The 14,263-nt window shown below is 51.2% G+C and overlaps 1 protein-coding gene across 1 annotated transcript in view; it reads right to left on the bottom strand.

Annotated features, from left to right (window-relative positions):
- Positions 1-6,629, bottom strand: part of LOC147090594 (multifunctional procollagen lysine hydroxylase and glycosyltransferase LH3-like) — a 62,139-nt gene extending 55,510 nt beyond the window's left edge. Inside the window, exon 1 of the mRNA XM_085977077.1 lies at positions 6,575-6,629. Within this exon, the coding sequence (XP_085833203.1) occupies positions 6,575-6,629 (55 nt within the window). The remainder of the gene's footprint in view (positions 1-6,574) is intronic.
- Between the last annotated feature and the right edge of the window lie 7,634 nt (positions 6,630-14,263).

Below are 14,263 nucleotides of genomic sequence, written 5' to 3'. Positions count from 1 at the left end.
ATCTAAATGGCAATAGATTGGGAGAAGGGGAAGTGCAACGAGACCTGGGTGTCCTTGTGCACCAGTCGCTGAAGGTAAGCATGCAGGTGCAGCAGGCGGTTAAGAAGGCAAATGGCATGTTGGCCTTCGTAGCGAGAGGGTTCGAGTACAGGAGCAAGGATGTCTTGCTGCAGTTGTACAGGGCCTTGGTGAGACCACACCTTGAGTATTGTGTGCAGTTTTGGTCACCTTATCTGAGGAAGAATGTTCTTGCCATGGAAGGAGTTCAGCGAAGATTCACCAGGCTGATACCTGGGATGGCAGGAATGACGTATGAGGAGAGATTGGGTCGATTGGGCTTGTACTCGCTGGAGTTTAGAAGAATGAGAGGGGATCTCATTGAAACTTATAAAATTCTGACAGGACTGGACAGACTAGATGCAGGAAGGATATTCCCGATGGTCAGAGAGTCCAGAACCAGGGGATACAGTCTAAGGATAAAGGGTAGGCCATTTAGGACAGAAATGAGGAGGAATTTCTTCACCCAGAGAGTGGTGAACCTGTGGAATTCTCTACCACAGAAGGCAGTAGAGGCCAATTCATTAAATATATTCAAGAAGGAGTTAGATATATTTCTTAAGGCTAAAGGGATCAAGGGGTATGGGGAGAAAGCAGGGACCGGGTACTGAATTTGGATGATCAGCCATGATCTCATTGAATGGCGGAGCAGGCTCGAGGGGCCGAATGGTCTACTCCTGCTCCTATCTTCTATGTTTCTATGTGATGCTTAGTGCCACCTGTAGGCACAGGCTGGCACTGCAGGCCTTCACCATCCACAGGCAGAGACGAGCAGTCTATAGATCAGGGGTGGGCAATTATTTGGGCTGGAGGGCCACTTAACGAGTTTTGGTGTGCTGTTGAAGGGCGCGCACCGATGCTCCCCCTAAGGTACTGCAAAATAGAAAAACCTGAATAAAATGATTGATCGATCAACCGAAATGAGCTTCCGACCACATATCCGCAGCAGAGCAAAGACCGCCTACTTCCACCTCCATACCATCGCCTGTCTCCGCCCTTGCCTCAGCTCATCCGCTGCTGAAACCCTCATCCGGGCCTTTGTTACCTCTAGACTTGACCATTCCAACGCACTCCTGGCTGGCCTCCCACATTCCACCCTACGTAAACTTGAGGTCATCCAAATCGCGGCTGCCCCGTGTCCTAACTCGCACCAGGTCCCGTTCACCCATCTCCCCTGTGCTCGCTGACCTACATTGGCTCCCGGTTAAGCAGCGCCTCGATTTCAACATTCTCATCCTTGTTTTCAAATCCCTCCATGGCCTCGCCCCTCCCTATCTCTCTAATCTCCTCCAGCCGCACCCCCTGCCGAGATATCTGCGCTCCTCTAATTCTGCCCTCTTGAGCATCCCTGATTATAATCGCTCCACCATTGGCGGCTGTGCCTTCTGTTGCCTGGGCCCTAAGCTCTGGAATTCCCTCCCTAAACCTCTCCGCCTCTCTCCTCCTTTAAGACGCTCCTTAAAACCTACCTCTTTGACCAAGCTTTTGGTCACCTGCCCTAATTTCTCCTTATGTGGATCGGTGTCAAATTTCTTGTCTTACAATACTCCCGTGCAGCGCCTTGGGATGTTTTACTACATTAAAAGTGCTATATAAATACAAGTTGTTGTTGTTGTTGTTGATTATGTTATTGATCGATCGATTCTATATATTGTACTGAAAAGTCTACGTGGCTGTTTGGCGGAGCGGCTCGGGTCTGCGGGGCCTCCGACGCGAGAGGCATTCTCTTTTTAGTGCACTGAGTACGGGAGCCCCCGAGGCCTCGCAAGGCCTGAACTGCGATCGTGTTGCTCGGAGCCCTTGCGCTCCGGGATCCACTCCCGCGTCTAAGATGGTGATTTGAACCGCCCTGCACCCCCCGCCCTGCCGTCGTACTCTGGGTACGAGTCATCGAGATGAGCAGCCGTGCCTCAACTCTAAAATAGACAGGGCCTGTTCGAGTACGCAGTTCATTCTGGGTACGGACGTCCACCATTGGGGCCCAGAATCGATCAACGGATCCTTTTAAGATCGGGCCGGGGAGAATCGCTTTTGTGAACTGATAAATTAAGTATTACTGTGCGTTCCGTGGCTGCAGTGCGGGTCCGTCTCTGACCCACGAGAAGTGAAATTGGATAGATTACTGTACAGCTCGAGCTCCGACACATGTTCTATTTCTGTCCTGTCCAGCGGGCTGGATAGAATGACTTGACGGGCCCGCAGGCCGTAAAATTGCCCAACACTGGTATTGATAGTCTGCAGAGTGTGAGAGAGCAGAGATGGGACATAGAGGATCAGAGTGTCAAGGGGACAGAGAGGATCAGAGTGTGAATGGAACAGAGAGGGTCAGAGTGTAAATGGGACAGAGAGGGTCAGAGTGTGAATGGGACAGAGAGGGTCAGAGTGTAAAGGGGACAGAGAGGGTCAGAGTGTGAATGGGACAGAGAGGGTCAGAGTGTAAAGGGGACAGAGAGGGTCAGAGTGTGAATGGGACAGAGAGGGTCAGAGTGTAAAGGGGACAGAGAGGGTCAGAGTATGAATGGGACAGACAGAAAGGGTCAGAGTGTAAAGGGGACAGAGAGGGTCAGAGTGTGAATGGGACAGACAGAAAGGGTCAGAGTGTAAAGGGGACAGAGAGGGTCAGAGTGTGAATGGGACAGAGAGGGTCAGAGTATGAATGGGACAGACAGAAAGGGTCAGAGTGTAAAGGGGACAGAGAGGGTCAGAGTGTAAAGGGGACAGAGAGGGTCAGAGTATGAATGGGACAGACAGAAAGGGTCAGAGTGTAAAGGGGACAGAGAGGGTCAGAGTGTGAATGGGACAGAGAGGGTCAGAGTATGAATGGGACAGACAGAAAGGGTCAGAGTGTAAAGGGGACAGAGAGGGTCAGAGTGTGAATGGGACAAACCTTGTGAATAATCACTCATTTTGCCTTGTTTTTTTGCCATTTCCTCTCCTCCAATCAGAGCATGCGGTTGAAGCTGATAGCCAATAACAGCACAGTGGAGCGACGTTTCAGCCCATGGATTGGTGGCTCAATTCTTGCCTCTCTGGTGAGTCGCCCCGTTAACGGGCCAGTTTTAACGTCCTATCACAGGGTTTGAAAAACGTGCATGTGTGATATGATCCGTACAGCTCCAGAGTCTGATACTGAATATTGTAAAATGGAATAATCAGAAGCAAATCAAAATATCAGGATAATTGATTTTTGGCATTTTATATATGCTAATATCTTGCTGTATATCCTGCTGTGGGTTTATTCTGATGGAGCTATATATTAGGAATCAAAGATTGAGGGATATGGGGAGAAGGTGGGTAGGTGAGGGTGAGGGATATGGGGAGAATGTGGGTAGGTGAGGGTGAGGGATATGGGGATAAAGGTAGGGTTGAGGGATATGGGAAGAAGGTGTGTGGGTGGGGTTGAGGGATATGGGGAGAAGGTGTGTGTGAGGGATATGGGGAGAAGGTGGGTAGGTGGGGTTGAGGGATATGGGGAGAAGATGGGGTTGAGGGGTATGGGGAGAAGGTGTGTGGGTGGGATTGAGGGATATGGGGAGAAGGTGGGTGGGTGGGATTGAGGGATATGGGGAGAAGGTGGGTGGGTGGGGTCGAGGTATATGGGGAGAGGGTGGGATTGAGGGATATGGGGAGAAGGTGGGTGTGAGGGATATGGTGAGAAGGTGGGTAGGTGGGGTATGGGGAGAAGGTGTGTGGGTGGGATTGAGGGATATGGGGTGAAGGTGGGTAGGTGGGGTCGAGGTATATGGGGAGAGGGTGGGATTGAGGGGTATGGGGATAATGTGGGATTGAGGGATATGGTGAGAAGGTGGGTAGGTGGTGTTGAGGGATATGGGGAGAAGGTGGGGTTGAGGGATAGGGAGAGAAAGTGGGTAGGTGGGGTTGAGGGATATGGGGAGAAGGTGGGAAGGTGGGGTTGAGGGATATGGGGAGAAGGTAGGATTAAGGGGTATGGGGAGAAGGTGTGTGGGTGGGGTTGAGGGATATGGGGAGAAGATGGGGTTGAGGGATATGGGGAGAAGGTGGGTAGGTGGGGTTGAGGGATATGGGGAGAAGGTGGGGTTGAGGGATATGGGGAGAAGGTGGGTAGGTGGGGATGAGGGATATGGGGAGAAGGTGGGTGTGAGGTATATGGTGGGATCGGTGGGCAGGCGCGGTGGGCCACTAAAGGACGCGCTTGTTGGTATTATTGGCTTGTTCCTGTTCTTTAAAGTTCTCACGTCGAGCTCTCTTTCCGCAGGGCACCTTCCAGCAGATGTGGATTTCCAAGCAGGAATACGAGGAGGGAGGGAAACAGTGTGTGGAGAGGAAATGCCCCTGAGGAGAGGCGCAAAACAGGAAGGACTCCCATTGGTTGCCCAGACAGCTGCCTGAAAGCCAACGTTTAGCTGTGTCCCCCACTACCCGTCCCCAGCAGGCCCGTCTGGGGCCTGTATTGGACTTGGCTTTGTCTCTTTCTTGTCTCATGTGCGCTGAGCCTGGGCTGTCTCTGCCAATGGGCCAGGTGTGGTGCTCCCAGTTTCAATCGCCTGGCCTGTCGGAAGAGAGTCCATAGTTGACCATCAGGGCTGAGCCAAGTCCCAGCAGAGGCCTCTGTACCAAGGCCTGACCGTTCCCCAGACACGAGAGGCCTCCGAGCAAGAGCTTCCTTCACTTTCTGCCCCCAAAGTCCCTTGTGCTTCCAGTCTACTCCTGGTAACCTCCCAGGTGGCAGTGTCACCAAGACCTTCCTTGGGACACCCAAAGACAGGAGGCTCCCATTGGGGAGGGTGGGGTGGGTGGTGGTGGGGGTTTCACATGTAATCTTCTACCAGCCCCCCCGCCCACCCCCCCCCCCCACCAAATAAAATGTGAACGACAGCTTAAAATGACAATTACTGACATCCAGGTTCATCTCTGCAGTGTGGCTTAGGGGATGTCACAACACCCTGAGAATGCGAATTGACCAAAAGTGCAAATGTTCATCCATCAAAGTTACATATTACACATGGAATGTACAGCACAGAAACAGGCCATTCGGCCCAACTGGTTCATGTTCTACACGGGCCTCCTCCCGCCCCTCCAAACCCTATCAACACGGACAAACGCTCACCCGCTTTGCCCTTACTACTTCTTGACTAAGCTGATGTAGGTTGCCCCATGATGTTGGTTCCTGCGTAACTACCCCTGGTTGTTTCAGTGGGACTGAATCAAGAGGGAGATGTTGGGAGAACTTTCTTCCTGTTTTTTTTTTTCCGATCAGCTCCGCTCTGCAGACTGCGCTGGAAAGGAAGGTCAGATTGTCTGAGGTGGGACTGCCAACCTTAAACACAAACACCTGCAGACGTTCTCCTTGGGTGTCTCGTCAACCTTCTCGCCCACTCCCCCAAGCTCCTTTCCAGGCATTCTGAGACCTCAGACCAAGGCTTAGACTTTGAGCCAGCCAAGGGTGAGCTTTGCTTCGAAGAATGAGAGGTGATCTCATTGAAACGTATAAAATTCTTACAGGGCTTGCCAGGGTAGATGCTGAGAGGCTGTTTCCCCCTGGCTGGAGAGTCTAGAACCAGGGGTCACAGTCTCAGGATAAGGGGTCGGCCATTTAGGACTGAGATGAGGAGGAATTTCTTCTCTCAGAGGGAGGTGAATCTTTGGAATTCTCTACCCCAGAGGGCTGTGGAGGCTCAGTCATTGAGTATATTCAAGGCTGAGATCCATAGATTTTTGGACTCCAAAGGAATCAAGGGATATGGGGATCGGGCGGGAAGGTGGAGTTGAGGTCATAGATCGGCCATGATCTTATTGAATGGCGGAGCAGGCTCAAGGGGCCGTATGGCCTACTCCTGCTCCTAATTCTTATGTTCTTTGTTTGGACACTCAATGGAGTAGCCTGAGGGCAGTTTCCCGGGGGTGGGAGGGCGGTGGGAGGGCGGGGGCGTGGAGAGTGTCTAGCCTTCACTTTCTGCTATCTAATGAGATTTCCTCTGGCCTGGTCTGTGAGGGGGAACTTTGTTCCTGTTATGACACTTGTGGTAGGACTTCCTCTTTTGTGACATCAAGAAGGTCCCCCAGATGACCTCACAAATGGGAGGGGCTGTTGATGCCAACGACACGATTTAGTTCAGGATCCGAGGAGGAAGCCTGAAGCCAAGGATGTGCAACCAGTAGTTTTCTAGAGCCTGAGCACTAAGGATTGCCCACCCTCTTACCCTCCTCTCCTGATGGTGCTGCCCCTTGCTGACAGTTCCATGGACCAAGGTCGTCTGCTGGTGACTGGGGGGGGTGGGGGGGCTGGTGGCCGCTCGGTCTGGACACAGCGACTGTCACCAGGCTGTGAGGGACCTCATGGCTGAGCCCACTCCGGTTCTCGTGCACACACAGAGTGATTGGTTCTCTCCCACACCCACCATTCCCACCTGATGCCAGTTGGGGCGCCCCCTACTGCCATCCCAGCTATGATCAGCTGGCCCAACACAGTCCCGGCATTGAGCCTGGGATCTTGCTGGTCTGAATAGTTCAGTACCACACTGGTCAGTGTACTTACCAACCAACCTGTTATAGGCCTCCATAGGACATAGAGCTATGTCGTAGTTCCTCATTGTAGAAGCACCCTTTTTATCCAATTGAAGCTGCTCCCACAGCATTGAATGGAGACAGAAAAGCCTATAGACTGGAGGAGTGGGGAATTGGACATTAGAATCCAACTGTTCAATTCTGGGTTCAAAGGACCCTGGACGAATGAGAAGAAAGTCTCCTCTCCTGGCTGTAGGTATCCCAGGTGAAATCTTTGGCTCAATCCTCATCCTAGTGTCCCACAGCACAGGACAGCAACAGTTCAGCACCAACTAGTCATTTCATGCAGGGAAACTGAGGTTGGGGGAAAACAGTTAACAGTTGGGGAACACAGCTTAGGGTTGGGCACATGGTTGGAGGTTGGACACATTGTTGGAGGTTGGAAACATGGTTGGAGGGTTGGGCACATGGTTGGAGATTGGAAACATTGTGGAGGTTGGAAACACTGTTGGAGGTTGGAAACATTGTTGGTGGTTGGGCAAATGGTTGGAGGGTTGGGCACATGGTTGGAGAACGTGGCACATGGTTGGAGAACGTGGCACATGGTTTAGAAACAGAAAAAAGGAGCAGGAGTAGGCCATTCGGCCCTTCGAGTCTGCTCCACCATTCAGTATGATCATGGCTGATCCTCTAGCTTGATGCCACATTCCCGCTCTCTCCTCATACCCCTTGATGCTTTTTGTGTCTAGAATTTGAGGTTGGGGCAACATGGTTGGCAGTTCGGGCACATGGTTGGCAGTTCGGGCACATGGTTGGAGGTTGGGGCACATGGTTGGACTGGGGCACATGGTTGGAGGTTGGGGCACATGGTTGTACTGGGGCACATGGTTGGAGGTTGAGCACATGGTTGGACTGGGGCACATGTTTGGACTGGGACACATGGTTGGACTAGGTCACTTGGTTGGACTGAGGCACATGGTTGGCGGTTGGGGCAAATGGTTGGACTGGGGCACATGGTTGGACTGGGACACATGGTTGGACTAGGTCACTTGGTTGGACTGAGGCACATGGTTGGCGGTTGGGGCACATGCTTGGACTGGGACACATGGTTGGACTGGGGCACATGGTTGGCGGTTGGGGCACATGCTTGGACTGGGACACATGGTTGGACTGGGGCACATGGTTGGACTGAGACACATGGTTGGACTGAGGCACATGATTGGAGATTGGGGCAAATGGTTGTACTGGGGCACATGGTTGGACTGGGGCACATGGTTGGACTGAGACACAAGGTTGGACTGAGGCACATGATTGGAGGTTGGGGCAAATGGTTGTACTGGGGCACATGGTTGGAGATTGGGGCACATGGTTGTACTGGGGCACATGGTTGGACTGAGACACAAGGTTGGACTGAGGCACATGGTTGGAGGTTGGGGCACATGGTTGGACTGGGGCACATGGTTGGAGGTTGGGGCAAATGGTTGTACTGGGGCACATGGTTGGAGGTTGGGGCAAATGGTTGTACTGGGGCACATGGTTGGAGGTTGAGCACATGGTTGGACTGAGACACAAGGTTGGACTGAGGCACATGATTGGAGATTGGGGCAAATGGTTGTACTGGGGCACATGGTTGGACTGGGGCACATGGTTGGAGGTTGAGCACATGGTTGGATTGGGGCACATGTTTGGACTGGGACACCTGGTTGGACTGGGACACCTGGTTGGACTGAGGCGCATGGTTGGACTGGGACACATGGTTGGACTGGGACACATGGTTGGATTGGGGCACATGGTTGGATTGGGGCACATGTTTGGACTGGGGCACATGGTTGGACTGGGACACATGGTTGGACTGGGGCACATGGTTGGACTGGGACACATGGTTGGACTGGGACACATGGTTGGACTGGGACACATGGTTGGATTGGGGCACATGTTTGGACTGGGGCACATGGTTGGACTGGGACACATGGTTGGACTGGGACACATGGTTGGACTGGGACACATGGTTGGACTGGGGCACATGGTTGGACTGGGACACATGGTTGGACTGGGGCACATGGTTGGACTGGGACACATGGTTGGACTGGGACACATGGTTGGATTGGGGCACATGTTTGGACTGGGGCACATGGTTGGACTGGGACACATGGTTGGACTGGGGCACATGGTTGGACTGGGACACATGGTTGGACTGGGACACATGCTTGGACTGGGACACATGGTTGGACTGGGACACATGGTTGGACTGGGACACATGGTTGGATTGGGGCACATGTTTGGACTGGGGCACATGGTTGGACTGGGACACATGGTTGGACTGGGACACATGGTTGGACTGGGGCACAAGGTTGGACTAGGTCACTTGGTTGGACTGAGGCACAAGGTTGGAGGTTGGGGCACATGGTTGTACTGGGGCACATGGTTGGACTGAGGCACAAGGTTGGACTGAGGCACATGATTGGAGTTTGGGGCAAATGGTTGTACTGGGGCACATGGTTGGAGGCTTAGCACATGGTTGGACTGGGGCACATGGTTGGACTAGGTCACATGGTTGGGCTGGGTCACATGGTTGGACTGAGGCGCAAGGTTGGAGATTGGGGCAAATGGTTGGACTGGGGCACATGGTTGGAGGTTGAGGCAAATGGTTGGACTGGGACACATGGTTGGAGATTGGGGCAAATGGTTGTACTGGGGCACATGGTTGGAGATTGGGGCAAATGGTTGGACTGGGGCACATGGTTGGAGGTTGAGGCAAATGGTTGGACTGGGGCACATGGTTGGAGGTTGGGGCAAATGGTTGTACTGGGGCACATGGAGGTTGAGCAAATGGTTGTACTGGGGCACATGGAGGTTGGGGCACATGGTTGGACTGGGGCACATGGTTGGAGGTTGGGGCACATGGTTGGACTGGGGCACATGGTTGGAGGTTGGGGCACATGGTTGGACTGGGGCACATGGTTGGAGGTTGAGCAAATGGTTGTACTGGGGCACATGGTTGGAGGTTGAGCACATGGTTGGACTAGGTCACTTGGTTGGACTGGGGCACAAGGTTGAACTAGGTCACATGGTTGGACTGAGGTGCAAGGTTGGACTGAGGCACATGGAGGTTGAGGCAAATGGTTGGACTGAGGCACATGGTTGGAGGTTGAGGCAAATGGTTGGACGGGCAAATGGTTGGACTGGGGCACAAGGTTGGAGGATGAGCACATGGTTTGACTGGGGCACATGGAGGTTGAGCACATGGTTGGACTGGGGTGCATGGTTAGACTGGGGCACATAGTTGGAGGTTGAGCACATGGTTGGACTGGGGCACATGGTGGGAGGGTTGGGCACATGTTTGACTGGGGCACATGTTTGGACTGGGGCACATGGAGGGTTGGTGCACATGGTTGGAGGGTTGGTGCACATGGTTTGAAGGTTGGGGCAGTGCAGCGGGAGCTGTACCAGTGCCCTGAGCCTGGTCTGCGAGCACCTGATACCACAAGTGAGCGAACAGTCCATCTCCCGACATCACTCTCCATCCAAATCAAATTAGCAATAATACTGTGGAGGATTAATTCCTGGAGTGTGTACGAGATGGTTTTTTAGACCAGTACGTTGAGGAGCCAACTAGGGAACAGGCTATCCGAGATTGGGTATTGTGCAATGAGAAGGGGTTAATCTTGTTCTGCGGGGTCCTTTAAGGAAGAGTGACCATAACATGATAGAATTCTTCATTAAAATGGAAAGTGAAGAAGTCCAATCCGAAACTAGGGTCCTAAATCTAAACAAAGGAAACTACGATGGTATGAGGAGTGAATTGGCTATGATAGATTGGGGAGCTTCATTAAAAGGCATGATGGTGGATAGGCAATGGTTAACATTTAAGGAACGAATGCATGAATTGCAACAGTTATACATTCCTTTCTGGCGCAAAAACACAAAAGGAAAAGCGGCCCAACCATGGCTAACAAAAGAAATTAGGATAGTATTAGATCCAAAGAGGAGTCATATAAAGTTGTCAGAAAAAATAGCAAGCCTGAGGATAGGGAGCAATTTAGCAAAAAAGGAACAAGAGCTTGATTAAGAGGGGAAAAATAGAGTATGAGAGTAAACTTGCAAGGAACATAAAAGCAGATTGTAAAAGCTTCTACAAGTATGTAAAAAGAAAAAGATTAGTGAAGGCAAATGTAGGTCCCTTACAGTCAGAAATGGGAGAATTTATAATGGGGAACAAGGAAATGGCAGAGCAAGTAAACAAATACTTTGGTTCTGTCTTCACGGAAAAGGACACAAATAACTTCCCAGAAATGCAAGGGAACCAAGGGTCTAGTGAGAAGGAGGAATTAAAGGAAATTAGTATCAGTAAAAAAATAGTGCTGGAGAAATTAATGGGACTGAAAGCCGATAAATCCCCAGGGTCTGATAATCTGCACGCCAGAGTACTAAAAGAGGTAGCCATGGAAATAGTGGATGCATTGGTTGTCATCTTCCAAAATTCTATAGATTATGGAACTGTTCCTGCAGATTGGAGGGTGGCAAATATAACCCCACTATTTAAAAAAGGAGGGAGAGAGAAAACAGGGATCTACAGACCGGTTAGCCTAACATCAGTAGTAGAGAAAATGCTAGAGTATTATAAAGGATGTGATAACAGGACACTTTGAGAATATCAATGGGATTAGACAAAGTCAACATGGATTTATGAAAGGGAAATCATGTTTGACAAACCTACTGGAGCTTTTTGAGGATGTAACTGGTAGAATAGATAAGGGAGAACCAGTGGATGTGGTGTATTTGGATTTTAAGAAGGCCTTTGATAAAGTCCCACATAAGGGGTTAGTGTGCAAAATTAAAGCACATGGGATTGGAGGTAATATACTGGCATGGATTGAAAATTGGTTAACAGACAGGAAACAGAGAGTACGAATAAATGGGTCTTTTTTGGGGTGGCAGGCGGTGACTAGTGGGGTACCGCAGGGATCAGTGCTTGGGCCCCAGCTATTCACAATATATATCAATGATTTGGACAAGGGACCCAAATGTAATATTTCCAAGTTTGCTGACAACACGAAACTTGGTGGGATTGTGAGTTGTGAGGAGGATGCAAAGGGGCTTCGGGGCGATTTAGACAAGTTGAGTGAGTGGGCAAATACATGGCAGATGCAGTAGAACGTGGATAAATGTGAAGTTATCCACTTCGGTAGAAAAATCAGAAAGGCAGAGTATTATTTAAATGGTGATAGATTGGGAAATGTTGATGTACAGAGGGACCTGGGTGTCCTTGTACACCAGTCACTGAAAGCAAACATGCAGGTGCAGCAAGCAGTTAGGAAGGCAAAAGTTGGCCTTCATTGCAAGAGGATTTGAGTACAGGAGCAAGGATGTCTTACTACAGTTGTACAGGGCCTTGGTGAGACCACACCTGGAGTACTGTGTGCAGTTTTGGTCTCCTTACCTAAGAAAGGATATACTTGCCATAGAGGGAGTGCAGCGAAGGTTCACCAGACTGATTCCTGGGATGGCAGGACTGTCGTATGAGGAGAGATTGGGTCGACTAGGCCTGTATTCACTAGAGTTTAGAAGAATGAGAGGGGATCTCATTGAAATGTATAAAATTCTGACACGGCTAGACAGACTGGATACAGGAAGGATGTTTCCTCTGACTGGGGGGTCTAGAACGAGGGGTCACAGTCTCAGGATACGGGGTAGGACGTTTAGGACTGAGATGAGGAGAAATTTCTTCACTCAGAGGGTGGTGAACCTGTGGAATTCTCTACCACAGAAGACTGTGGAGGCCAAGTCACTGAATATATTTAAGAAGGAGATCGATAGATTTCTAGACACAAAAGGCATCAAGGAGAGAGCGGGAATATGGTATTGAGATAGAGGATCAGCCATGATCGTGTTGAATGGCGGAGCAGGCTCGAAGGGCCGAATGGCCGACTCCTGCTCCTATTTTTCTATGTTTCTGTCAGCTGAAAGCTCCCTCCCCATCCCTAACACAAACCCCTGCCCAGTTTAAACGGCGGGGCAAGTCGGATGGGTTTGGTTTTAATTGTGTCTGTGTTGATTCGTAGCTTTAATGTAGGTGATTGCCTCTGGTTAAACACTTTGAGCCGTTGTGTTGTGTAACCGCTCGACCCAGTACAGTGGTGTTTGTGTACAACATGTTAGAATGGGAGGGGAACATTGTGGGGGGGGGGGGTTTATGTCATTTCTTTGTGTTAATGAGACTCCTGTATCAAAATAGTGGTTAGCACTGTTGCCTCACAGCGCCAGGGACCCGGGTTCGAATCCGGCCTCGGGTGACTGTGTGGAGTTTGCACATTCTCCCCGTGTTTGCGTGGGTTTCCTCCGGGTGCTCTGGTTTCCTCCCACAGTCCAAAGATGTGCGGGTTAGGTTGATTGGCTATGATAAATTGACCCTTAGTGTTAGGGGGGATTAAATACGTGGGGATAGGGTGGGATATGTGTTGGTGTAGGGGTTACGGGGATCGGGTGGGATATGTGTCGGTGCAGGCTCGATGGGCCGAAATGGCCTCTATCTGCACTGTGGGGTTTCTGTGTGATTCTGTGATTCTGTGACACGGGGGTGGAATTGTGCGTGGGCGGGAAGGTAGAACGTGATGTCCATTCGCTAGTCCAATTTAAAGAAAGACTTGCATTTCTATTGCGCTTTTCACAACCTCAGGACGCCCCAAAGCACTTTGCAGCCAATGGCGTACTTTTTGAATTGGATTGTTGTAATGTAGGAAACGCAGCAGCCAATTTGCACACAGCAAGCCCCCACAAACAGCAATCTGATAAAAGACCCGATAACCTGTTTCAGTGATGTTGTTTGAGGGGTAAATATTGACCAGGACACCGGGGGGAACTCCCCTGCCCTTCTTCCAGTGATGGCCCTAGGATCTTTTACGTCCACCTGAGAGAGCAGACGGGGGCCTGGGTTTAACGTCTCATCCGAAAGACGGCACCTCCGACAGTGCGGCGCTCCTTCAGCACTGGCACCGGGAGTGTCGGCCTAGGTTTTTGTGCTCGAGTCTCTGGAGTGGGTCTTGAACCCACGACCTTCTGACTCCCCCCAGTGTGGTGAGGGGTATTTCGGAGAGTGTGGCAGTGCCCAGTGCTGCTGGTGAGCGCGATGGCGAGGGCCGTGTGCAGCGGGTTTTACTCCCTCTCTCCCTTTCCTGAAGATTGCGACCCCTCGTTGGCGGGGGGGGGGGGGCGGGCGTGCAGGTTCCACGGGCACCTGGGCCTCTCTCCAGTGTCACTGAGGCCATCCCCTGACTGCGCACCCCCCCTTGGCGTGGATCAGCTAACAAACCAGAGGGACGGAACCCAGGGTGTGGGGGGCATTTAATCATGGAGCCACCAGGTTCAAGGTCACAGCGTTCCAGTGTTGTAGAGCAGGCGGTCACTTTACTGATGTTGTTTGGTATTAAGTTCTCCAAGCAGAATTATGTCTTGTTTATTATCTCTTCCTCTGTGAGTGGAAAGGTCTGATTTTTAAGATGTTGCTGTAAGTTATTTGCTAACCGGCTTCAGATATGATTAGCGATGTCTCTTCGTTGTTTCAACAGTACTGCTTGTATTCTGAGTAATTATTAATCAACCTTATCGATCGCTAAAGCATGAGATTTGTTGCACATTGTCCTCCCCTCACACCGGGAGCCAGGGCCTCTGTCCTCACACCGTGAGCCGGGGCCTGTGCCCTCACAGCGGGAGCCGGGGTCTT

This window comes from Somniosus microcephalus, unplaced genomic scaffold (genome assembly GCF_052327205.1).
Source record: "Somniosus microcephalus isolate GS21.2 unplaced genomic scaffold, FLI_Smic_1.0 unresolved_chr4, whole genome shotgun sequence".
Taxonomy (NCBI): Eukaryota; Metazoa; Chordata; class Chondrichthyes; order Squaliformes; family Somniosidae; genus Somniosus; species Somniosus microcephalus.
This window is presented reverse-complemented; position numbering and strand designations above follow the sequence as displayed.